Source organism: Hibiscus syriacus, unplaced genomic scaffold (genome assembly GCF_006381635.1).
Source record: "Hibiscus syriacus cultivar Baekdansim isolate YM2019G1 unplaced genomic scaffold, ASM638163v2 tig00000218_pilon, whole genome shotgun sequence".
Lineage (NCBI taxonomy): Eukaryota > Viridiplantae > Streptophyta > Magnoliopsida > Malvales > Malvaceae > Hibiscus > Hibiscus syriacus.
The window spans coordinates 413506-438672 of NW_024061774.1; the positions used below are offsets into that span (position 1 = coordinate 413506).

General features: G+C 30.5%; 2 protein-coding genes across 2 annotated transcripts; one reads left to right on the forward strand and one right to left on the reverse strand.

The window, feature by feature from the left end:
• The first annotated feature begins 3262 nt into the window (after positions 1–3262).
• Positions 3263–8418, forward strand: LOC120144648 (long-chain-alcohol oxidase FAO1-like). Its single transcript, XM_039158696.1, has 4 exons — positions 3263–3267; positions 3382–3781; positions 4599–4877; positions 6575–8418. Exons 1-4 carry the CDS (start codon positions 3263–3265, stop codon positions 8309–8311), a joined length of 2421 nt encoding a protein of 806 aa, XP_039014627.1. The 3' UTR covers positions 8312–8418.
• Positions 8419–9932: 1514 nt separating this feature from the next.
• On the reverse strand, positions 9933–22046 carry LOC120152504 (phosphate transporter PHO1-like). The gene is made up of 15 exons (XM_039164739.1): positions 21743–22046; positions 21279–21362; positions 20954–21191; positions 14667–15015; positions 13824–13872; positions 13567–13638; positions 13125–13254; positions 12643–12763; positions 11707–11956; positions 11509–11613; positions 11351–11395; positions 11101–11253; positions 10675–10953; positions 10428–10564; positions 9933–10333 (listed from the first exon to the last, which is right to left on the reverse strand). The coding sequence occupies exons 1-15, from the start codon at positions 21980–21982 to the stop codon at positions 10261–10263; spliced, it is 2325 nt and encodes a 774-aa protein (XP_039020670.1). The 5' UTR covers positions 21983–22046; the 3' UTR covers positions 9933–10260.
• Positions 22047–25167: the final 3121 nt, after the last annotated feature.

The following is a 25167-nucleotide window of genomic DNA, read 5'->3' on the forward strand; positions in this document are numbered from 1 at the left end:
CTAGGTGTCTGATAAAGCTTAGATGCACTTCTTAAAACTCAAACACCCTCCTAAAATAACTTAAAACCCTTGATTTCTAAAAACTCATTTCTAAAAACTTAACCAAAACTAAAAATTAATGACTCTAATTGATGCTAAGGGAATGTAGAATAAGAAAATTACCTTGGTTTCTTCAATCTAGCTTGAAATCTCGCCTTGGTTAGCTAATGAGAAGGAAACGGGAGAGGAAAATAGAAGAGAAAATGAAAGAGAAGATTTTTGCGTTGAATTTTCTAGAGAATGGGAAGGTTTATAACCTTAAAATAAGCTAGGGGTAATTTGTTTCTAGGTCACTCTCCTTTCTTATTTAATTTAAAACTATCACTAAACTTAACTCTTAGGCCTACCTTAGGCTCAATACTCTTTATGATTGGTCTAGAATGGCTCTATTTAATCTAATGGGCTCTAGCATCTAGTTTCGAGTTGACCGAAACTACTGACCCAGAAATTGGGCCATTACAGAATATTTAGTAACTTTTAAAATTAAAATAAATTAAAATAAGAAGTTGAATTTTGGGTCATTATATATGGCACCATTTGATTTTGATGGTTAAGTTTATTTTAATTTATTAAAATTAGTACCAAATTGATAGAGTATAGAAGTAACATTGACCATATGTGTAATTGTATCAAATATTTTAACTACCACATCAACTTCTCCGTTAAATATTAATAGTAAGTGGCTTAATTGAATGCATTTAAATAATTGAGTGGCATGATTGATACAATCTTAAAAATATTGGTCAAAATAAAAAGGGGCAATAGTAAGGTGGTAACTGGTATAGTTTACCCTTTATTTTAAACAATTTATCTTTAAATTTTTAATAATTTATAATTATTCGTTGAGTCATTTAGAATTTAAATTTTTATAAATTAAATTAATGGTGCTCATCGTTAGTGATACTCATCGCTGCTCGGTGGGCGTAGAGGAATCATCCATAAAATAAATATTAGTTAAATATATAACACATCATCACTCGAACATGCATGTTGCAAGATTGAAAATCAAATAAATATTTGGTATGTAGTGGAATATAAAAAAAACGAGATGAGAGACTTGTGATTTTACTTCTTAAACTTAGAATTATCAACCCAAAGTTTCCTATCTACTACTAGTTCATGAGAAAATAAATACAAACTAGAAGAGGCTCAAGATTACAATCCAAAAACTAAAAGATAAAACTCTAACCTAACCCATAGAAAACAAAAAAGAAAGCTGAAAAATCAAACTGGGATGATTCTGGATGAGTTTCAAAGATTAATATAGACTAAAATATTACTTGCACAACTTTATAACAAAGTGGTTAAGCTCAATGACAAAAAGTTCTCTGATATCATTGGTAATAATTTCTTTGGTGAGATCGCTCAAGTTTCTTTCTTGTTTGTTGGCTACAAAATATTTCCAAAAAGGGTAAGAAAATCTGAATTAATCGCCATTCTTTTCTTTTCATAGAAGATTCAATGTTCATTAAAATCTTAAATAAGCAGTATAATAATTAATAAAATATGTATTTGACGCAATGCCATTTTTATATAAAATTAAAATATTAAATTATCAATCAATCGATCTTTAAAAGAATAACTACTATTCTTAGAGATTTTGGGTTAGAGCACATCGTTTGAAGAGATTTTTAAGTATTAATGGTCAAATGATTGAGAATCTTTTAAATAAATTTTATCTTATAATTATCATATTCTACCAAAAATAAGAGATTAAATGTCGTCGCTTTATTTTTTTATAAAAAGTAAAATAATTTAAAACCGCTTATCATTTAATTCAATTTTTTCAGCTTTTAATAGAAAAAAGTACTTCTAAATCTCGATCAGATTTTGGCGTCAGAGATCTTCAGAATTTAAGGTATTAGGTTAATTCCCATATATTTTAAGATTAAAATTAGGGGGTTAAGTTCGTTATAAAATTTTTGAGGGGCCAAAGTAAAATAAAATTTTATCAAATGTATATAAATTATTAAATTTTGGAGGAGTCAAACATAAAAGTTTCATTTAATTAAAGATAAAAATGCTTTGATTGATTTAATAAGTTTTGAAAGGGACCGTAAATGTTATTCTACACAAAAAGTCGACACAAACCTCGAAGCGATATGAGCAAATAATTTAATGAGTAAAATATATATTCAGTCACTCAATTATTCATGCGGTTTAATTTTGGTCACCAAACTATTTTGTTTTCAAAATCATACATAAAGTTACATTTTGGTTATATTTTGGTCACCTAACTATTTTTTTTTTCAAAATCATACATAACATTACAATTTGGTTCTATTTTGGTCACCCAATTATTTTTTCGAAAACATACCCAACGTTATACTTTGGTTCTATTTTGGTCACCCTGTTAAAAATTAACAGTGATGTTGATGTGTTACCATAAGACAATGGCATGTCACATTGGAAAAAAATTACCATATTAGCAATTCAATTTTTTTAAAAACGGATGTCCAAAACTTTACTTTAGGTATTGATTTTAAAAAACAAATAATTGGGTAACCAAAATAGAACTACAAAAATATATGGATGACTTAATTATGTAGTTTACCATAACTTAAATCAATTTAAATTCAAATATCAAACCAAAATTAGCAGCGATGTTATGTGTTATCATAAGATAATGTCACGTCGTATTGAAAAACATACAATGTCAGTAATTCTATTATTTTTAACGACAAATGACCAAAACATAACTTTAATCATTTAAAATTATTAGGAGACCAAAACAAACCACGAGAATAATTACGAGACTAAATATGTAATTTACCTAACTTAAATCAATTAAAATTCAAGTTTCAAACCAAAATAAAAGTCTAACCTCAATTTAAATAATTATAAATTAAGATGAATTGAAAGTTTTAACACTTTAAATTGAATTGGCTAGATCTAATTCACAACTTCCAGCTGCCAGCTACCCCCAAGTCTAATTCCAATTCCAATTCTGAGTTGGACTCTTACCGGCATGAGCGGAACCATCCAGCGATAAAGGGGTTAATTGCACTTAAAAGAAAACTTTAAAATATTATAAATTTTATATAAAACATTATAAATAAAACTAACACCACTTTAAATAAACATCTAAAAAAATAAACATCCTGTAAAAGAAATTAATACTTACAATTTACTCTTATCTACTCATAAAATTTCACAATATTTTTTTTAATTTCAATATTATAATTTCTTTTACTTCCCTCAGCAAAAAAGATTGTGCATAGCAATGAAGTAGTAATAAAGTATGAGGTGGTTAAGATGACTATCGGTTAGCAAACTTTTGTTCTTGGACGTGTCACCAATTCTAACTTTTTAAATCAATTTTCCTTTTATTTCTTTTACCAGTTTTGTCTATAATAGGACTCTATCGTTTTCACAATTTTTTCTTGGAATCCAAACACTCCACGTTTCCACATTTTCACGTTCCCACTGTATAAAAGGGTCCAAAAACTCCAAAGCAAGTTGCCGAGTGAAGCAAATCTTCTTTAACAAAAACAAAAGAAAAGAAGAAGATAGAGATATATATTGTGAGAAAGAGATGGTGTTGGGTAGAGGAGAGAAGAAAGAGAGAAAATACAGTCATGGGTTCAGTTCATCGGAGATGGAGACGCTGGGCAGCTTTGCTGAAGTTATTTTCCCTTGTTTGCCGCCCAATCCTTGTTTTGAAGGAATGGAAAATCAGCCGAATAAGGCTGTCCAATCCTTCCTAAAAGCTTCTGCATCCGAATCCCCGATCCCACACGAGGTATTACATATATCCCTTCCTTTTATTTTCCTAATAACATGAGATGATTACAAAATTATATAAATATGTTCAGCTTATTAATAATACACATATAATACAAAGATAATTACTTAAATTTTTTTAAAATAACATTCTTCTGTTTGGTCTCATATCCCTTCGTTTTTAAGTTAGTCTCTTTACTTTCTTTTTTATTTCAAAGAATTTTATCCTCATATTTGAAAGTATCAAAATAGTTATTTCTGATTTAAGGTTATTTCTATGCACAAACCAAAGTGGGTATATCATTATTTAATAATTATAATAGAATCATTATAGATTGTTGTATTTAGGATTAACTGAGAGAGCGTGAGTAGAGACAATGTCCTTTGAAAATTTTAAATTATAATATATTTTTTAAAATTTTCTGTATTTTTTATTGATAATCTATTTCCATCCCTAGAATTTTATAAATTAATTTCTGAAAATTTATCCAAGACATAAATTTATGCCTACATCCCTAGTGTCGAATGTAGATGGAGTTCAAGTGAACTAGAGCTCACCCTGAAATTTAAATTGTATTTTTATATCAATTATCTATTATACCATCAATAAAATTATATATGTACTTATTCATATGAAAAATTATTGTTATTAGTATCTACGTCCATCTTTTTAAAAAAAATTCTAAATCGGTTAGTATACGTCCCTAGCTGTATTCTTAGACGTGTAAGAATACGTGTGTGTATACTAACAAGTTCTGAAGCAGGTTTCAGAAGAGCAATTACATTTTTACAAGCGCGATTCTGACAGTAGTTGCATTTGCGCATTTTGTTAACAGGTAGCAGAGTTGTTGTCAAAGAGAGCATTCACTGAGACATTGATACTGTTAAGGTTTGTATTGATGTTACTGTCCACCAGGTTTGGGACCTTGCTGCTGTGCGGAAGGCATTGTTTGGGGCACAGATGGCCTTTCATCATTCGATTCTCTTGCATCCCAGTGGAGAAGAGAGAGATGATAATACAGATGTGGTTCAAGGAGCACCGGCTCTTTTTTACTCCCATTAGGGTTGCTTTCGTCTACTTCAAAGTCGTCTGCCTTTTCGTCTACTTCTCTCTGGTACTCATTCAATGCCATCTTTTCCTCGTTTTATTCATTTTCGTTTTTTATTGTTTTGGATTAAGATTACATGCGACAACAGTCAAATGGGATTTAACTCAAAATATATATCTTTTACTCGATTTGAATAGACTTGAAGAACACATTTTCTTTTATCCGGTTCAACTAAATTTTTTGAAAATATAAATCTGATTGATTTAACCTGACGTGATATTATAAAGACCTAATTAAAAAAACTATAGAAAGAAGAGTATTATAGCAAGTATCTATAAATTTATATGAAAAATTACACTATTGACCCCAGGTCAGATTAGATTTTTCACCATTTATTTGAATCTAACCCGACCTCACCATATATAAAATCAGACTCGAATTCACCCAAACTCAATTTTTAAAAAACCAACCTTGTAAAATCAAATCATATCAAAATTTATTGGATTTTAATTAAATTGTTATCCCTACGTAAGATCAATGGCTTTACTTCAATAAATAAGTAAGAGGTAAATTTTAAAGACTAAGAACTTGGGAGATCTATGAAAAGTCTAAAAAGTTAAGGTTGTCATGTGGAATTCTTATTTCTAAGAAATTTAATCGAATTAAATTTGATTTATTTAAACCGATTAAGTAAATTATTTTTATTATATTTATTTGAATATTTTAATTAATATATTTAATAATTTATACTTTTTCTAATCTAATAAATTAATTTATTAAAAATTATATTAAATAAAAATAAATGAATAAAACGTGGAAGAAATTGAAGTGAATTATTTGTAATGCAATATAAAGTTGAGTGGTTCCACCAGGCTCGTACCTTCACAAGTTGGAAACTTTGGAAAGATATATTCAACTGTTAGCATTTAATTTCAATTTGATTGATATGCAACTGTTTGTGCATCGTAATTAATTAGTAGTGCTATGAATTTAATAACGTGGGTTCACCACAATAAGGAAAATTATTAACCACTTTTTTTTAATTTTAGCTTTAATCAAAATAAATAATTTTTATTTCCTCAGTTGTTTTCTTTAATCAAAATTATTATTTATACACCTCTATCTATTCGAATCTCACGCTTCTTAAATTTTAGACTTTAAATAATAATTTTTAAATATGACACACGCCATTAAAATAGACAGATTTGTATGGTTCCTTTTGAAGTATGGATTTCATGAATTTCTGTACATTGTCATGATAGAAAAAGTCTAAACACATGTTTAAATAATCTTAATTAGATTGCGTAAATATCATATCATATTCTATTGCTATTCCCAATTAAAGTTTTATATTTAAACATTTACAGAAAGGAAAATGGTGGTTCAAACTTCATTATCATTCTACTCGATGGAAGAAATGTGACTTCCCTCTCTTTGGGAGTAGGGTCCAACTCAACACCACAAGTTATCCAACTCAGTTTTCGTATTTTCAATGAGACTCAAAATTCATTCTCAGCTTAGTCAAATCTAAATTTTTAGGTTTAATGAGATAAAATGAATTAAGTTATCATAATTACATAACATTTAATAAATACAATAAACATATATAAGGTCAAATTACGCTTTGATCTCTTTGTTATACTTAAATTTAGATTTAATCCCATACTTTTAATTTGTCATAATCTAATCACTCTTATTATAATACCGTCAATTAGTTCAAATCTTTAATACTATTAACTATTATGGTTAAATTCCGTGTTCAGGTAGGAGAAGATGGTCATAATCCAGCTTGGGAAGCTATTGGATATAGTGTCGACAATGTTCATGATAATTCACAAGTAACAAAGGATAAGCCACTCCAAACTGGAATGATCGAGACAGCGAACGAGAAAGACTCAACTCTTTATCGATCTCTAACGCAGAAAGGCCTCCGAGTCACAGAGGATACCGAACGAAATGTCTGCAGGATCGAATGCGATGCAGTGATTGTCGGTTCCGGTTGCGGTGGTGGTGTTGCAGCCGCAATGCTGGCTGGTGCTGGTCTCAAAGTTGTTGTTCTAGAGAAGGGAAACTATTTTACTGCGGCAGATTATTCACCCTTCGAAGGCCCCTCGCTGGATCAACTATATGAGTCCGGAGGAATCCTTCCGACCCTCGACGGACAGTTTTTGCTTCTTGCAGGGTCCACGGTCGGCGGTGGCTCGGCTGTAAATTGGTCGGCCTGCATCAAAACGCCGAAACCTGTACTTAAAGAATGGTCTGAGGACTGTCAAATACCTCTATTTGGAACCACTGAATATGTTTCAGCTATGGAAACTGTTTGTGAAAGGATTGGTGTCACGGAAGATTGTATAGAGGAAGGATTTCAGAACCAAGTACTTCGGAGAGGGTGTGAAAATCTCGGTCTTGAAGTCGAGAAAGTGCCACGGAATTCGTCCGAGAGCCATTACTGTGGATCGTGCGGCTTCGGTTGTAGAAGGGGAGACAAGAAAGGGACCGATCGAACATGGCTCGTCGATGCCGTAAACAATGATGCAGTGATTATAACAGGGTGCAAGGCAGAAAGATTCGTATTGGAACGAAACAAGTCAAGCAGTACAAGGAAAATGAGGTGCTTGGGAGTTATTGCAAAGTCTACAAATCAAAATATCACAAAGAAACTGCACATAGAGGCCAAAGTAACAATATCAGCATGTGGGGCACTTTGTACACCACTTTTGATGCATTCCAGTGGGTTGAAGAATCGGAACATCGGTCGAAACCTTCATCTTCATCCGGTCCTAATGGCATGGGGTTACTTTCCAGACTCGAATTCCGAGTTCAAAGGGAAATCCCATGAGGGTGGAATAATCACGTCAGTGCATAAGGTAGTAGCAGACGACAACAAATTGCAAGCCATCGTTGAAACTCCTTCAATTGGGCCTGCACAATACTCTGTATTATGCCCTTGGATATCTGGTCTTGACTTGAAAACTAGGATGCTAAAATTCTCCAGAACTGCTCAAATGATAACAATAATAAGGGATCGCGGATCCGGAATAGTTAATGTTGGAAGACGAGTGACCTATAAGTTCGATGCATTAGACCGACAAAACTTGATAGCCGGCTTGCGACAGTCGCTGAGGATATTAGTAGCAGCCGGGGCAGTTGAGGTGGGCACTCACCGGAGTGACGGGCAGAGAATAATATGCAAAGGGAAAAGCAACGAGGAGTTGGAGGAGTTTCTGGACTCGGTTTCTTCAGCAACAAGCGCGTTTTCCACTGACGATAGCTGGGTCGTGCACACCAGCGCTCACCAGATGGGAAGCTGTAGGATGGGGATCAATGAGAAAGAAGGTGCAGTTGATGAAAACGGAGAGAGTTGGGAAGCTGAAGGATTGTTTGTTTGCGATGCAAGTGTTTTGCCGAGTGCCGTCGGTGTAAATCCAATGATCACTATCCAGTCCACTGCTTATTGTCTCTCAAAGAAGATAGCAGAGTCTTTAAAACAACAAAAATAGCCTTCTGAATTATGGTATATGTCATTGTTGCATTTATGTGACACCTTTTGCTCGTTAATTCTCTTGCTTTAAGAATTTATCACTATTGAATTTGTTGTTTTTATTTATTTTATGTGCAGTGATTAACTTATTGAAATTGTCAGCAAAATGATAAGATGTATTGTGCACCCTTTTTTTATAAGATGTCATGCTGGAGTCATGACACGAAGTAGAATTGATGTGACAGTATTTGGAAGCATTGGAAGATTCTAGAAGCAATTCGCTGAAAACGATTATGAGAGATTTTAGGATTTTCAATTTCTTTAAATTGAGTTTAAAACATTTGAATCGAAATTATCACTTAGGATTATTTAGGAATTTTATTTTGAATTATCTTTGTTATTTTAGGAAATCACAAGTCTATAAATATCTTTGCATGGGTAAGGTTGAAACAACCTATGAATTACTTTGTTTTTGTATTTTTATTTGTCAATCGAAGTTTATTTTTCTTTTCTTACTTTTTTTTTATTTTCAAATCATTTTTATTTTGCAAACTATGCTAAGTATGATCAACCATATCATGCTTAGCTAATTTCTTTTAAGCCGACAGCTAGTACAAACCAATTCCATGCGTGAGAATTGAACATCGCTTAAATCCCTTTGGCTTACATTTTTGTCTTTCTGGTTAAATAGTTTGGCAATCAGCCTTACACAATTTTAAACGCTTTTCAAATAAAAAAAGCTCGGTCTGGATATCATTTAATTATACAATTGGGAGGAAGGATCGGCCTGTGGTAGTTCGACTTCCTGTAAACACTCTTAGCGGTGGTCCGCTAAGGAAAGACGAGATCGATTCGATTCTTGACGAGAAAAATATCTGAGTCGGGCATTTTCAGTTTAATTCTGATTATTTTAACGGTAATAGATGTGGTTAATCCACTCAAGAATCGTCTCTCAAAAGATAGACTTGGAAGATCAATTACATGAGGGAAGGGCAAGTTATAACGGGTTGGGCCTTGCAGATTGTAACCGACATGAATCCCGAAGCAAAATCTATTTTGATGATCGGATGAATTGAATCAAGCTAGCTCGAGGCGATTTATTTCCTTGTGCTTTCTAAATTTTATTTTATTTCTCTTCTGATTTACTGCTTTCCTTTTAATTAATTTCTCTCAGTTGCTTTCTTATTTTTCTTCTTCTAAATCACACCTACCCTATTTATTTTTATTTGTTTAATTTCTACTTCTGATATGAATTCAAATTTATTTGAGCTGAAATTCCATATTTTTTTCCTATGGATCGACCTCTTTCTATACTACACTATTTCTGTTTGAAGAGGATTTATTTATTATTTTTGACGTGTAAACAACGCTTGTCACTCATTTTTCTACAATTGTTTGTGTGCATTGGATTGAAAGAATAAGAACTAGAAAATATATGTACAAATCGGTCAATTTCATGACAACAGTGACCGGTTTCATGTTTTAAAGGAATTTCGTGCTTTTGTATTCGAATTTGTTTGAGCATGAGTATTTTTTCATGAATTTCTGCATATTTTATGTTCTATCATTAGAAAATGGGATGATATTTTCATTTAACAATGATTTGGAATGATGTACAAACTAGATCAATTAGAAATTTATTTTGCTTGATGATCAGTAGTTCCCTTCATTATACAGACAATCAAATATACGTTTCCATCTTCGTAAAGAAATTGGAGGGAGGGAAAAAAAGAATGCCTTTGAGTATTGACTAAAGACATCAGATTGATTCATATACCAGCAAATCCAAGTATTACCATTTCGATGCTGGTACTTGTTCCTGCACGTCGAGAGCTTTACATTTTGGATTCATTCAGATAACAGGAAACCCAAGATAAAATGTCGATCCTTGGAATGTCCTTTACGTCGACTTGGTTAGGGACTTCGTCCCCGGATTTTAACGAGCCCTTTTAGCCGTCGGAATCCATCTCACGGAATGGGTAATGGAACAGTCTTTACGGCCCTGAACTTGCCAACATTGTTTAGATGCTCGTTCTCTAACCTGTTCAGCGATAGTGTGTCCAGTGTTAGCATAGCTTACAAGACTTCATTTAAGCACCATATGGCTTGTTTTGGAATTGTTTGATAGAAAATACCTGTAAAAATTCCAATGTCCTCGTCGGATAACCTCCAGGGAAGCCAAGAAGAAGTCTAGCAAATGTGTCTGAAACGGATGGAACCGAAACCGCATAATGCTCTCTACCCAAGCAACTCTTAGAACTACATTCAAGGCCTATAATCATGTAATTGAGTCATTATGACGGAGGAAAAAAATAGCATACATATATACATATTTATACATGAACAATGCAGTGGTTTAAAAATTGACCAAGGATAACTCACAATCGAGATGTAGTAAATGCTCTTGTTCTTTAGAATTAGATCATCTCTAAGCCATGGATTTCTGGAATTTGGATCAAGAAGCCCCCAATCCTTGACAAAATCCCAATATAATTGGTAAACTGTAGCCACAGCTGAAGTGACCAACACTACAGAAAACCATAGATTGTTGCTCTGTGTAGCATATGTGAGCCTAGCACCAGCTGCTACCATCGCGGAAACGTATTTCCCCATGTTAGCCAAGTGATTCAGGTCATATTCATCAAACCATCTTCTAGCACACTTGAAATTAAATTGAAAAACAATGTTATTTCAGAAAAAATATGAGAAAGCTGAGAAACCGATGTCATGTAATATGTTTACTTATAATTATGCAACTCTTTAATGGGAAAATAACGAAATGTAAGGGATTTTATGGAACATTCATACCTGCATGGCTCGCCAATAATATGGTAAAAATGAGATTACATAAGCAAGTTGTCTGTACATTTTTCCGTTTTTGCATGTTGCAAACTCATGGGTTTTGAAACTTCCAGCAATAAAGTAGCAGATTGTTGATTCCAAGTGTCTTAGCAATGGAATCTGTATTCAAAAGAAAGATAAAAAAAAATGTTAATTCTAAAATGATTTTGAAATGAGTGCTAAATCAGTAGTCATTGCCTGTCTCTGGCTAATTTACCTGACTAGTAAGTTGGTCAGCCATGAAAAAATCAACCATCAAAACCTGCATATATATACAATAAGCATGAGTAAGAACATGCTAAGTTACAAGTTCTGAACTTCATACAAAACCAATTGAAAAGATGATGGTAAGAAGATTGCAAGTGCAGTAATAACCTTATACAATGGAGAGCATATTATGTTACGTATTATTCGAAGGAAACAGTATCGAGTTGGCCTATAGAAAATGTTGAATGGGCAGACCAGCAAGCAAATGAATATCTGGAATCGAGATTTAAAATTAGTACCTCATATACTTCGAAGTTTTTGGTTACAAACAGTATATAGACACTAATGAAGTTGTTTAACCAATACCAGGAGGAGGATTCCAGGAATAGTGTCAACATGAGAAGGTGAAAATCCCCCAGCCCTTAATATCAGGTGGATGACCATAGCCCCAACCACAGACGTCATGAAAGTGGTACAAATAAGGAATGCATCTCTATACTTCAAGGCTGTGCTTGATGAAAACTCAAAGATGAAGTTGTAGTTTATTCTCGTAGCTTTCCACATGAACAAGTTGCACCCATACAAAAATAAGTGCAAGCTTAACAATGCAAATACACTGCACAATAATGAAATTAATACTTCCAGTTAGTAATTGCAACCAATCCAAGTGTCTCATGTTTAATAGCACATTAACTATATTACTTGTTAATAGGTAAATTTAAACTTGGTAAATAGTTTAGTAGGCTTGGCTGTAGGATTAGTTCTGTTGTGCATTTGAGATATTAATGCTATACTCAAAGGCATATTCAAAAATATTTTTTAAAGGTAACACATCACACATATATTAACTACACAAAATGGGTGGGCACAAATAAAGTCTCAAGGTAATCACAGTCAGTAAAATGAATAAATAAATAAAAAATCATATTTCAGGGTGGACACTTGCTATCCTAGATATAATCTACATCTGCCATTGGCTATACTTGCATGATCTTGGTTCAACTATGATGCTCCTAATCTTCATTTTTCCTTTTAAACTATAGGTGTTTTTGGAATTTTTCATTGATAAATTAATTATACTCGTTTCTATAAATTTCTAATATAACTTCTAAAATTTAGTATTTGTAACATAAAATATGACGTTTGTACTTATATCCAAACATATCTGGACATAGATATGATGATATCATCCTTCAAGAATATAATAACATAACTGATCAATTTACTGCTTATATTTTCTAATTGTTATTACATGTAATTTTAAAATGAGAAAATTAATAGAGGTAAATGAAATATGCGTACCTGAAAACAGGGTAGACAGTCTCCATGTAAGCTGTTTCTGTGCTAGGTGAGAATATACCAGACAAGTGTGCCAATATTACATATACACTAAACAATGATACAAAAGAACCTGTAAACAATCCTGCAAAAAAGGGAAAAAATAATAAAGAGTAAATTAAGTGAATCGGTGACCTAAAAAATTCGTTGAATGTCAGCCTCACTGTTTCGAGGGGCCACAGATCCTCAATATTACTATTCCATTATTTTATTTCCACCGATAGGATGGTGGATTGAAGTAGTGATTTTATTGTTCAAGTGAATCATATATGTTGAATTTTAGATGATAAAGTGATTAAGTTATTGCCACTAAGCGAGAAAAAAAAATAAGAGATCATCTTCATAAGACTAATTGACAGTGATTAGATTTTTTGTGACCATAAGTTATGTTATTCAGATTTGGGTGAGTGTGGAATATAAATATATGGTTCGAGTAAGATGATTACCAACAAAAAAGGTGACCATGTGAGAGTTCTTCTGCTCCTGCGGTCTCAAGAACTTCATTGCCTTCTTCCTGTCATTGTTGGCGAAGTGCTTTGTGAAAATGGACTCCACTTCATCCATTAGTCTTACGACCTTGATTACCAAACCAAATAGAATTCATGATATTAGGGGGAAAAAGAAGCTCGAACATCTCCCCTTCTCCAATAATGCAAAAAGAAGGTGCAATTCAATGAGATTTCAATATCATTATCATGAATAAAGTTAATCACTAAATTAAAGTAATCGATATATAAGTACGTGATTGCATGATCCATATATCATCCAAACTCTTCCATTTTTAAAATATTAAGAAGTGGAAGTGGTTTCTATCCATCCAATAATTGTCTTTTCTTGAGAAATAATAAATATACCAAAATACGCAAAGGTGAAATATACTAGACTTACCTTATCAGAGCTAATGAAATGGGATCGCTTCACTGCTTTCAAATAACTCGCTGATACCTGTTGTTTTGATACCTGTCCAAACCAGAAAACACAACATTTTTTTTATCAAAAAAATTTCTTATATTTTTGGCTTGCATTCTTTATAAAATTTATGATCAATAAAACAACTTCTATTTGCTCATCCAAACAATGAATTTATTTGGAATTCATGTCCACATTCGGGATTTTTGTCATATATGATGAGGCTGATAGATGACCTTGTCAAACTTCTTGAGTATCTTTGTGAGGGCCACCATATTTAGTGAGCTGCCAAAAATGGTCCATACATATTAGAATCCGATCGACTCGGAAAATAGTATATTTCTAGCAACTATAAAAATGCATCACAGCCAAAAAAAAAGAGCTAGTAGATAGTCCTTCAAGGGCATTCCATTTATCACTCGTCTCTTATTTCCTTTCAAGAATCTCAATGTATAACTAACATAATGCCCAAGTTTCATGTTTTTCTTAAGTTATAAGTTAACTCTAGACCAGAAGTTATAATCATTACACTCACAAATCATTGAATATGGATAACTCATCAGAATAAATCTAAATCAAACTGACACGATATATTTAAACATGGGGACAAGTTAAAGGAAACATTTGACCATCATAGCCGACCTTGTCAAATTTCAGACCCCGATCAAGAATTTAAATAGTGGTATGTTGTTATAATAACGGTTTGTTATATAACAATAGAAGTACTGTTTGAAAATTTTATTATACAAGAGTGAATATGCATAATCACTGTAAAAGCATACGTTATATTTACAGTCACGATAAACACAACGCAATCGAAAATACTACCATAATTACAATTTAAATCCCTTCCCCAACCTCCTCATTTTTTTCTTTTATTTGTCTTTAGTCAAGTGGTGGTCAATAAAAGCAAATTCAAAAACAGCCAAAGTTGTATCCATCACTTTCAATCTCAGTCTCCCACCAATAATTTCTACTTGCAAATAAGAATCAAAATAAGATCCTTAAAGTGTGTTCATAAGTTAATTTCCATGCAAACAGTGGCACCAAAAAACAGAAAATACAAAATGAAAACTAACCTGTAAGTTTTGAGCAGGCCAAGGCCTCTGTAGAGTTCAACGAAGGCGCTCCTGATCATCTTTTCAGCACATTGGATCTTCTTCTTGTTGATGAAATCCCCGTGACCTTCTTTCTTAGGATGGTTGACCAGATCTTCCCAGATCATCGATGTGACGGCGGAGATGGTTTGAGCCGGCGTCGTGGCCGGGATGTCGATCCTCATAGCCATCTTCGGCTTCCCTTTCTTCGTCATCGTGGCCTTGCAGCCTTCCGAGTTTATGAAATTCACGCCATTCCTTTGTAATGCTGCGATCACCTGGTCTGTTTGTGAGATCTCCGTGGAACTATCATTCAATTCCGCTGCGCTCTCTGTTTTTTTTTTACTTTGATTTATTAGTTAATTAAGATTCAACGTTAATGTATCAACGTCAAATTAATTCATTGAATCTAATATAGAATTTAACAGTGTAATTCACGTACCAAATTGCTTGAGCTATGATTTTCAATTCTATCGGACTTAGTCTCTAACACTTTGATTACAATTCCCATCTGAAATTTTGAAAAATCATACTGAATCTATTTGCTATGTTAAACTAACAATTAGTGGTGATAAAAAATTAGTACAAGTTAAAAGAATATTTTCACAATTCACAAATCCTACTACAGAATTACTTAATGCGTGGATCTATAAGAACTTAAACTTGTATAGAGAACAATATTCTTTTTATCCGATTAAACAAGGTGGTATTACATTCCAAAATAAATATTGAGATTTAAACTCACACAAACTAAGATAACGTCAATATTATTAACTATTAGATCAATTAATTAATTTTAAAATAATGTTTCTTTTTACCGTTAATATGATTTGATAGGTCCATTAAATAAATAATCAATATTAGTATATAATAATAATTATGCGGCTCCATTTAATTCTAGGGTAAACTATACATTTAGTACTTAAACTATCAGTTTTGATTCGTTTCAATATCTAAACTTTCAATTTTTTTCAAAATCATACCTAAAATTTAGTTTTTATTTCATTTTAGTACTCTGTCATTAAAAATTTGATGCATTTAATACCTAATCTATTAGTTTTGATTTTTTTAATACCTAAACTTCCAAAAAAAAATTAAAACTTAATGTTAAATTTTGAACTGGGTACTAACATGAAATAAAAACTAAATTTTAGGTATAGTTTTGAAAAAAATCAAAAGTTTAGGTACTAAAACGGATCAAAACTGATAATTTAGGTATTAAACATATAATTTACCCTTAATTCTATGATTTTCTATAATTTATAATAAAATCTTACCTTTAAAAGTTTCTCTCTCTAATTTAGAAAGAAATAAAATCCAATTCAAATATTTTTAATTTGTATTGAAAACCGAAAGAAATGGGATTCAATAAAAACCAAAGGGAAACAGAATGCCAGCTTTCAAACTTTGTTTTCTCTCAATCATTCGATAGCCTTAATATAAGTTAAGAAAATATCTACAAAAAATGTTAATATTTTTTTAACATTTTAGTAAAACATTATTAAAACATTATTTTTTACGGAATATTAATTTTACTACCTAATTTTCGGTAGAAAAAAATAACATTTAAAGTAACGTCCAATATTAATATTTTCGGTAAAAAAATAATGTTTTAGTAATATTTTACTGAAAATATTAAAAAATTAACATTTTTAATAACGTCTTTCCTTAACCGTATATTAAAACTGTCGTACCTCGATCATTCGTGAACCCATGAAACGAGGTCATTATCAAGAGTGTGAATGTTGTACGTAACATAATCAAACCAGGGAGGACACGTGTACTGTCAAGATCAAAAAACATGAAATCGAAGTTATATACACAGCATGAATACTGCTGTATGCCTAATATTTGCTTACCTTTTTCGCCTTTTTTTTTCTCTATCCATCTCGGTTTTATGCTTATCTTTTTCACCTACAATATCTAAAATATATCTTTTTATTTTGTTTAGATTGTATATTTGATATACTGATAATATATAATTTAACTTAATATAAATGAATAAAACGGTGTTATATTATAAAAATTAAATTTAAATTATTTAAGTTTTAAGATCTTACAACGATATTTTGATTGTTGATTCAGTGATAATATATAATTTTGTACACTGATAATATATAAAATATTAATTATTTATATTAAGATTTAAAATAACATTTATGTTAAGGTTTATTTTTTAGAAATAAATTTACAATACGATACATACGATAAGATTATGAAAATATTATAAACATTTAAAATGATCGAAAATATTAAGTGATCAAAGTTATTCCATAAATGGATTTATTTAGTGATCAAATTATACATTTGTAAAGTTTGGTGACCAAAGTATAAACTTTGAAAAGTTCAGGGACCAAAATGTAATTTTGGAAAAATTACAAATGGGTCACGAAAATAAGAAATAAAAATATTATTTTCACATTTTTAAAATGTTGGAAAATGATATTTTATCGTTTAATTTCATGTTTAAGTTGAACTGTTTGATTAAAGTGACTGAATTCTAAATTTTGAAAATTTCAAGGGCAAAATGGTAAAGTGAAAAACTAATTTGTTCATCTTTGACTATTGAAAGATGACAAGGCTGATATTTATTTGATTTTGAAGATGATAAGGATATGTATCTTGGTTTAATGGTGATTATAAAGTTTTATTAAGGGTAAATTGGTATTTTCCAATTTAATGATTTAAATAATTTTTTTAAAGGATGATAAGCATGATATCAAACATATCATGCCAAAGTGTCCTTCTCTTCTCCATGGATGTGAGAAAGCTTTCAAGGTAAGAAAATATTTTATTTTCAATTTTTGAGCTAATTCTTTTGGAATTGGAGTTATGTTGTGAGATAGAAAAGTGATCTAAGTGAAAAAAACGCTATCATTTGGTACCAATATTGCTTTCTAATCTTGTTGAATTTCAAAGATCCCTAATCTAAGGGTTTATGTTCATGATAGGATTCATGAAATTGATGATAAATCTTGATGATTTATATGTTGTAGATTCATATTCAAGTATGTATGATGATTAGAACATGTTTAATCTTTCTAAAACTTGTTCTTTAAGTTTTGGCCATGTATTGTTTCGTAATTTTTGAAAAGTTGGAGATCAATTCAAAAATTTTAGAAAATTATGTATGTGATAAAGTGGTGAAGGCCATTTTATGTAATTGGAAAAGTCGGTGAAAATGTTAAAAGGAATTATTAAATGTTTAAACACTTGGTAGAAAATGAGTTTCAAGTATATTATGGAATTGTTATGGGATGCGTTTATGTTAGTAAAATACTAACTTAAGTATTGGTATGAATTTGTGATATAATACAGATTGTGATTGATTTGTGATCAAAATGAGTCAAAAAAAAGGGTATATTGTGGACAATTAGTGAGGATCATATTGTGGACTATATAAAGTGTCAAGGTGAGTGCAATACATGCATGAAATTATACATGGATGTTGTATACATCATTAGGAAGACTTGCGATAAGTCGAACTTGTTTATATCACATGATATATGTCATTTTTATAACTTTGACATGGCATTGAAATGTCATGGTATGAAATCAAAATGCATTGATCATGAAAAATGTGATATTTTACCATGAATGTTTTCGGGTATTAACTGCCCAATGTTGAAATTGATAATATACTTTGCCATTGATAGATCAAATAAAATAGACTATATGCCCAAGTAAGTCATTGAGGGACAGGGAATAGTTGGCATGCCATAGAGTATAGCAACTGCAGGTTTAATATTACACTATAGTGTGTAAAGACACTAAGTGTACATGGTGGGCACGACCTTATGTGTAATACACTTCGGTGTATATGGTGGGCACGACCTTATGTGTAGCACTATGGTGCAAAAATATTACTCGAATACCAGGGTCCTCAGGGTTGTATATTGGGCTATTTTTATGGTTTTATGGTTTATTGATTAATAAATGGTAAGCATGAAAATAAGCTTACGAGCTTATGGAATAATGACAATATATTGGTAAAATAAGTTTATTAGTTTATGTGATCAATAGTAAGAAAGTTTATATTATTTTGATCATGGTAAAATATTGGACATGTATGTAACATGATTTAATGGTATTTATTTTTGACAATGAAATTCATGCATGAGTTGTATTGCACTGTTATTGTTATAATTGCCTCACTAAGTATATACTTAGCGTGTGATGATTTTCACGCGTAGGTAAAAAGGCAGTAGTGGATTAAAGAGTTTAAAGCGACATCAAACATCGGGAAGTATATTTCAATATCAGTAAGACATCCTAAGTTGTAATGTTAATTTTATTAGTGGCATGTAATTATAAATATTTTATTTGTTTTGTTAAACAGATTTGGAAACAAAATGGAATTTTATTGAATTTATATGTATTTTCAAAAATTACTGTAGCAGTTACTGTAACATGAACAATAACCACGAATTAAAGAAATTCATTATGTTTTTGGGGTATCGATACTGTTCATTGTACACTGTTTACTATTTACAATTTACTATTCATAGGTACTATTCATATAAAAAAATCTTTTGAAATAAATTTGTTATAACGAAACATACTTTATATGATATAATATTTTTATAATATCATTTACCATTTAAAAAATAAATTTTAAATCGCTTTTGATAATGAAATGGTTTTACAAATTCGGGTGGCATCTATAATCTGTTGAGTATAATTATACGGTTATGGGTATTACAAGTTGGTCCTACTTAGATTACTAGTTAATGATTCGTTTAAAATGTTTATCTAAATCCAATTATAAAATTATATAAATAATATTATAAAATGTTTTTTTAATAATGAAATTCATGATCAAACCAGTATATCTAAATTAAACCTCGAGAAAAAAAATTCTCAAATTATAATACGATTCCATTGATAGACACTTTTTTGAACGACAGAAAATCAATGTAAAAAAGAAAGTTTAATAAAATAGATGCAACATCAAATCGGCTTTTTAGATGAAGTGAGAGGACCAAAATAAGAATAAGATACGCAACATAAAGAAGCACAAATTTTGACCCAAAAAAAGTCAGGATGATTAGTGGACCACCGTTCATAAATATTAAAATTAAAAGAGAGGCAATTATTATTATCATTATTATTATAATATTTTATTCATATAAAGTCCACCCAATTCCATTTCCATTGCTATTCTGACCGTGACAGCAGTCAATATTGTTAAATCATTTCACAAGTACCCAATCGAAAAAATGGGACATACCACTATTTTATTATTTTATTATATGCTTTTATCAAATTCTCATGACCATGTTGGTTTTATTTTTATTTATTTATTAACAAAACTGTAGAACAAATCTAATTTGCACAGATTGTTTCGTGTTTTTAATGTGTTCATTTTAAATTAAAGTTATAAATTGAAAATAAAGTTATTAATGATTTGTTCTCAAAATATTATTTACTTTGAGTAGCCTTGAATTCCATTTATTTCATATTTGTGTTTAAATTCGGGTATTTTAGTTGGAATTCCATTTTTAACCTATAATCACTGGTATTTATAATCCGTTTTGAACAAAAAGTTAATATTATTTTAAATGTATAATTTAATTTTAATATTTTTGAGTCTCATAAAAATAAGAAAAAAAGAGAGTGAAATCATTTTTATCTTTAATCATTTAAAACTAAAAAATATATATTTAAAAATAATTTTACGCATATTACTGTCAACCAGCTAAATCACTAACAGTTTCTTTTTATGTATATTAATTCCATTTCCTTTTAACTTTACCCACTTTTATTTTGTAATATTTATTATTAAATATGAATTAAAAACTTTATTAATATTTTTATATTTATTTTATGCTTTTGTATTTGAATCTTTTAAGTATTGGAATGAATTTAGTTAGGATCAAGAATGAACCGAAAACTAGCAGTAGAAAGAGTTGGTCTTATAAATTTTTAAATTTTAAATTTTTTATTTTTTATTAATAATTTATTTTCATCCTTGTAAATTTATAAATTTATATTCTACCATTTAATCATATAATCATATGTATATCCTAATTAGGATTAATCTCTCAAACTCGAAATATGTTTCTAAAACTATTGAAGGAAGCAATTAACTCTATCATACCACGTAATATCTCACTACACTCATCCAAATTACGATATTGCCCAGGAAACCTAGCTTTACCCTCACAAAAATGAACACGATACGCGTATTTGTCTTAAACTTTATCATAAAAATATTTGGACACTAACAAAATTAAATGCAAAAAAAAAAAGCTTGATCGATATCTGACCTGAGAAAGAATCGGAGTTGCGAGAAGAAGAAAACGAGCTCGATGAACGTTGAAGCAGAGCCTCGGCGACCAGCTTCCGTCGTTGCTGGCGGTCGGCGACGATCTGCTTAAGGTCCAACATTATCTGGAGTTGCTTGTTCAGAATCTCTCCTCTCTCAAGGAACTCACTCTCTTTCGTCTTGTAAAACTGGTTCACCTTGTTCAACTCTCCATCCAATCTTTCAAAAAACACCCTCACCTGCAAAAAGAAAAAGAAAAAGAAATCAAACCCCATTGTATAATTTCATGTGTATATATATACATATATGTGTATGCATATATTTACCTCGTCTTCTTCAGAAAACAACTGAACGAGTTCGGTTTGATAGAGAACTTCGTCTTCATCAGAATCCATGCTTTTACTCCTTACCTGTAACATGAAAAAAAAAGTATGTTTTAATGTCTTTTCTCACTGTTTTTTGGGGTGTATTCTCACGTTAGTTTCGTGATATTTAGAACCTGAAACCGCTTCTTATTTGCTTTCGTGAAAAAATGAGAAAACACTCGAAATTAATAAAATTAAACCTAAAAGAGGAGAAGGACCCCATTATATCGAAATCTTCAACATTACAATCCAACATTTTACTAAAAATATCCAAGAATGTAGGCAGAAAGAGTTTCCATTAATGAAAAGATGGGAAAAGGTTTAATAAAAACGAGAACAGATGTACTAATTCAAGCAAGCATCGTGTCGAATAAGTTTACTGTAATGCCAAGAAAAAACCCCATTTTTGCTGGTTTTGTAATAACCTGAATGATCTCATTAGTTTTGTTTTTGGACGAACACGAAGCTACTTTCATGGCGATGAAACGAATCGGGTCGAAAATGGAGCGACCGAAGATTTCATGGTCATGCGATGAGGGAGGTTGTTTAGTGTTCCTGGAGAGCTTGATCTTCTTTACGTGTTTCTTGAGTTGCCAGTAGTTTACAAAGGCGCCTTTCCATTCTGGGATTAATTGAGCTTCCAGCTCCTTTGAGAACTTCACCATTGTTGTCTTTCTTCTTCTTCTTTATGTGGAGGAAATATAAAATTATGGTGGAAAATAGAGAAAGAAAAAGAGGGGCACAGAGGGCTTGAGAGGGGATTAGTGAGGTTTATATACAGAGAAAAAAGAGAGATTGAAACGTGTGGAGAAAGTGGAGTGTTCGCCTTTCTTTATGGAAATTATTTTATTCTATTTTCGATTTGTATACGATACATTAAATATATACCGTCACTGGATCATATATATTACATAATAATTCCTTGTTATAATTAATGTTAATCAAATTTATATTTTAAATAAATTATTATGACGCCATTATTGATTCAGCAAATATATCAAATTTTAATTTTAAAATAAATATATTTAATATAAATATTTTTTTTATAGAAATCGTCAATTTAATTAAAAAAATGAAATATTTATAATTACAATGAAAGTTTGCAATTATAGTCATAAAGATAATTTTTGTGACAATTAATATCAGAAACTAATCAAACTTATAAAAAATCAAACTTATAAAAAATTACCAATAAATTATAGAAGATATTTGATGTACTTCAACATTATTAATAAATCGATGTTGTAACATAATCTACTTTATTAACGTGTATATTATTTAATATATGGTATTTGCATTATCGAATACAAAGGCAAATTATAAAAGGGAAAAAGCAAGGTTAGTTAACTTAATAATTGTTTTTATTAAGTCAATGTTCATAGGCTAATTGTGATTTTTTTATGGAATAACATTTTAAAGGTAATTAATGTGATAATTGTGTGGAAACTTTCTGAAAAAGAATGCAGCCCAAATTCCAATGAGAAAATTTGCTTTTTGGTTTAAAAGTTAACCAAACTTTTCTCACAAAATAAATAAGGGAAAAGAGTACATTGGTGCTTTTATAAATAAACTGTGTTAAGGTTTTGGTCAAATTTCAGCATCCACATTGATGCTATTAAAATCGGTTTTATTAAACAAAAAAAAATAGATTTTAAAAAAATAAATTACTATGCTTATTGATTTTCGTCTCTTAAAATCAATTATATATTATTCGATGTTAAAATAATTTAGGTTTGTTTGTTTTTATAATAGATTATTAATTTAATAATTAATATAAATATCTATTTCATTAAATGAAAGGTTAAATGGATAAATTTAAGCTAATTAATGAATTAGGTTTAAAATAAAGTGTTTAGAGAGATGGGAGTAATTATTAGGGTGATGCCTAATTTCACCATCATATATTTATAGGAAGCTTTCATTCCTTGTACATCTTGGTTGGTAAAGTGTAGGTATACACAATTCACTGCTATTTGTTCATTAAAATCATTATAGGTAAGATAAATTTAAGCTAATTAATGAATTAGGTTTATAATAAAGTGCTTTCTTGTCCAATGCTTGGGGTGTGCAGGGTGTATGGTTTTGGGATTGTCTCGAAGGGGCCACTGTGTTTTGACTTGGTGTATTGAAACGTTAGTGTTAGTTGGAGTTATACCTTATCCTAGTTAGGATTACTCTTTCCCTCTATTTAGGTTAAAAAAGTTTTTAACGAATTTTTTAAATAGGTTTACTTAATTAATAAATAATATATTGTCGAGCAAAAAAATCATTATAGTTAATTATACACGTAATTATTTTAATTTTGAACTGTTCAAATTTTTTAAAAAAAAGGTAACTGAAATGCTTCAATTAGATTGAATCTATAAAGATCTATCAACTAAAATAATTATTTAAATGTGTCACACGTATATAATATCTCATTTTAATTGATGAGAAGCTTTTAAACACATCCAAAATTTAACAAATCATTTAATAAAAAAAATCATATTTTCACGGGTCATGTCCATCCATTACTTTTTCACTTCAGAATAATATATATTTTTTACAAACAAAGTAGAATGACGATCCTCGTTATAAAATTTAAGCAAAATAGATAATATAAATTAACTTTAGTTATTTTTAGTTTAATCAAATTTGCGTCTAATATACTCTATCACAGTTCCAAATCCAGTTTGAACAAGAAAAAAATTGAAATCTAGTTTCAGTTCATAGATTCTATATATATTAAAGAGTTTTTAAATGTCACGTATTAAAATCTCAATTATTGGTGCATGAATGAATGTGTTTCTAAAGGGTGCTTTTTTTTTTGGGTTATAAGGGTAGGCAAAAGCGATTCGGCTATTTCACTAAAAATCCTTTTCAACTCCATCAGGTGCCGTTTTGGAATTCATGCAAGCCTCTAGAAAGTCTCCAAGCATGCTTTGTTAAAGGTATAACAATCCGAGACGAAAAGAAAATAAAAAAATCAAATATTTTATAGATCCATAATTTGTTTCCACTTTGATTCATACAAGTTGCGTCAAACGACATTCAATTCCTCGGCAGGATCTCGTCGTAAAATTCGTGTACATGAATAAAGAATAAAACAAACACAATTAATAACATGAAAATATTCGATTAAAATAATCTGAATATAAAACCATAAATATATGAATAGAAATAAGTTGAGTCTTGCAATTACGCATTTGCTTAAGAAATATTTTTGGCCACTCCTTGGTGCTTTAGATCTTTGGTCGTCTGTCTCCTAGGATACAACAACAAGATGATCAGCGCACATTAGTACAACTGTCGAGATCACGAACTATTTCTTGTCTTCACCTATCACCAAAAACTAGATAAAAGAATTCATTTGAATTGGTTTTTGAGTTTTTTAATTGTCTTTAACCTAGTAGGTTAACACAATATTTATAGGGAGTTCAAATTGTGAACAATTGGAACTTTTTGACCTAATGAAGCATTAATGACAATCAAACAATTAAGCAATTTCCAAAATTACTGTTTTGATTAAAAGAATATTTTAATATTTATCCTTTTAATTCCAAAAAAGATTTTGAAAAGATATTTCTAGTTAAGGAAAATATCTCACATTTAGGTTAAAATATTCACAAGCCCACAAAGAGCTAGATTGGTTAGGACATTCACATTACCCATATCGTGCATGTTTTCACATTTACGAACCAACACTTGGTTCCACATTTTCCTCAACAATGTTTGGATCAATTCTCATTCAAACCTACAAAATTATCAAAATGTTTCCAACAATCCCTCACATGAATGAAATTGATCTTATCAAAATCATTTTGACTCGATGTAGTGATAGACTCTACGATCGATAGTTGCACATGATAGG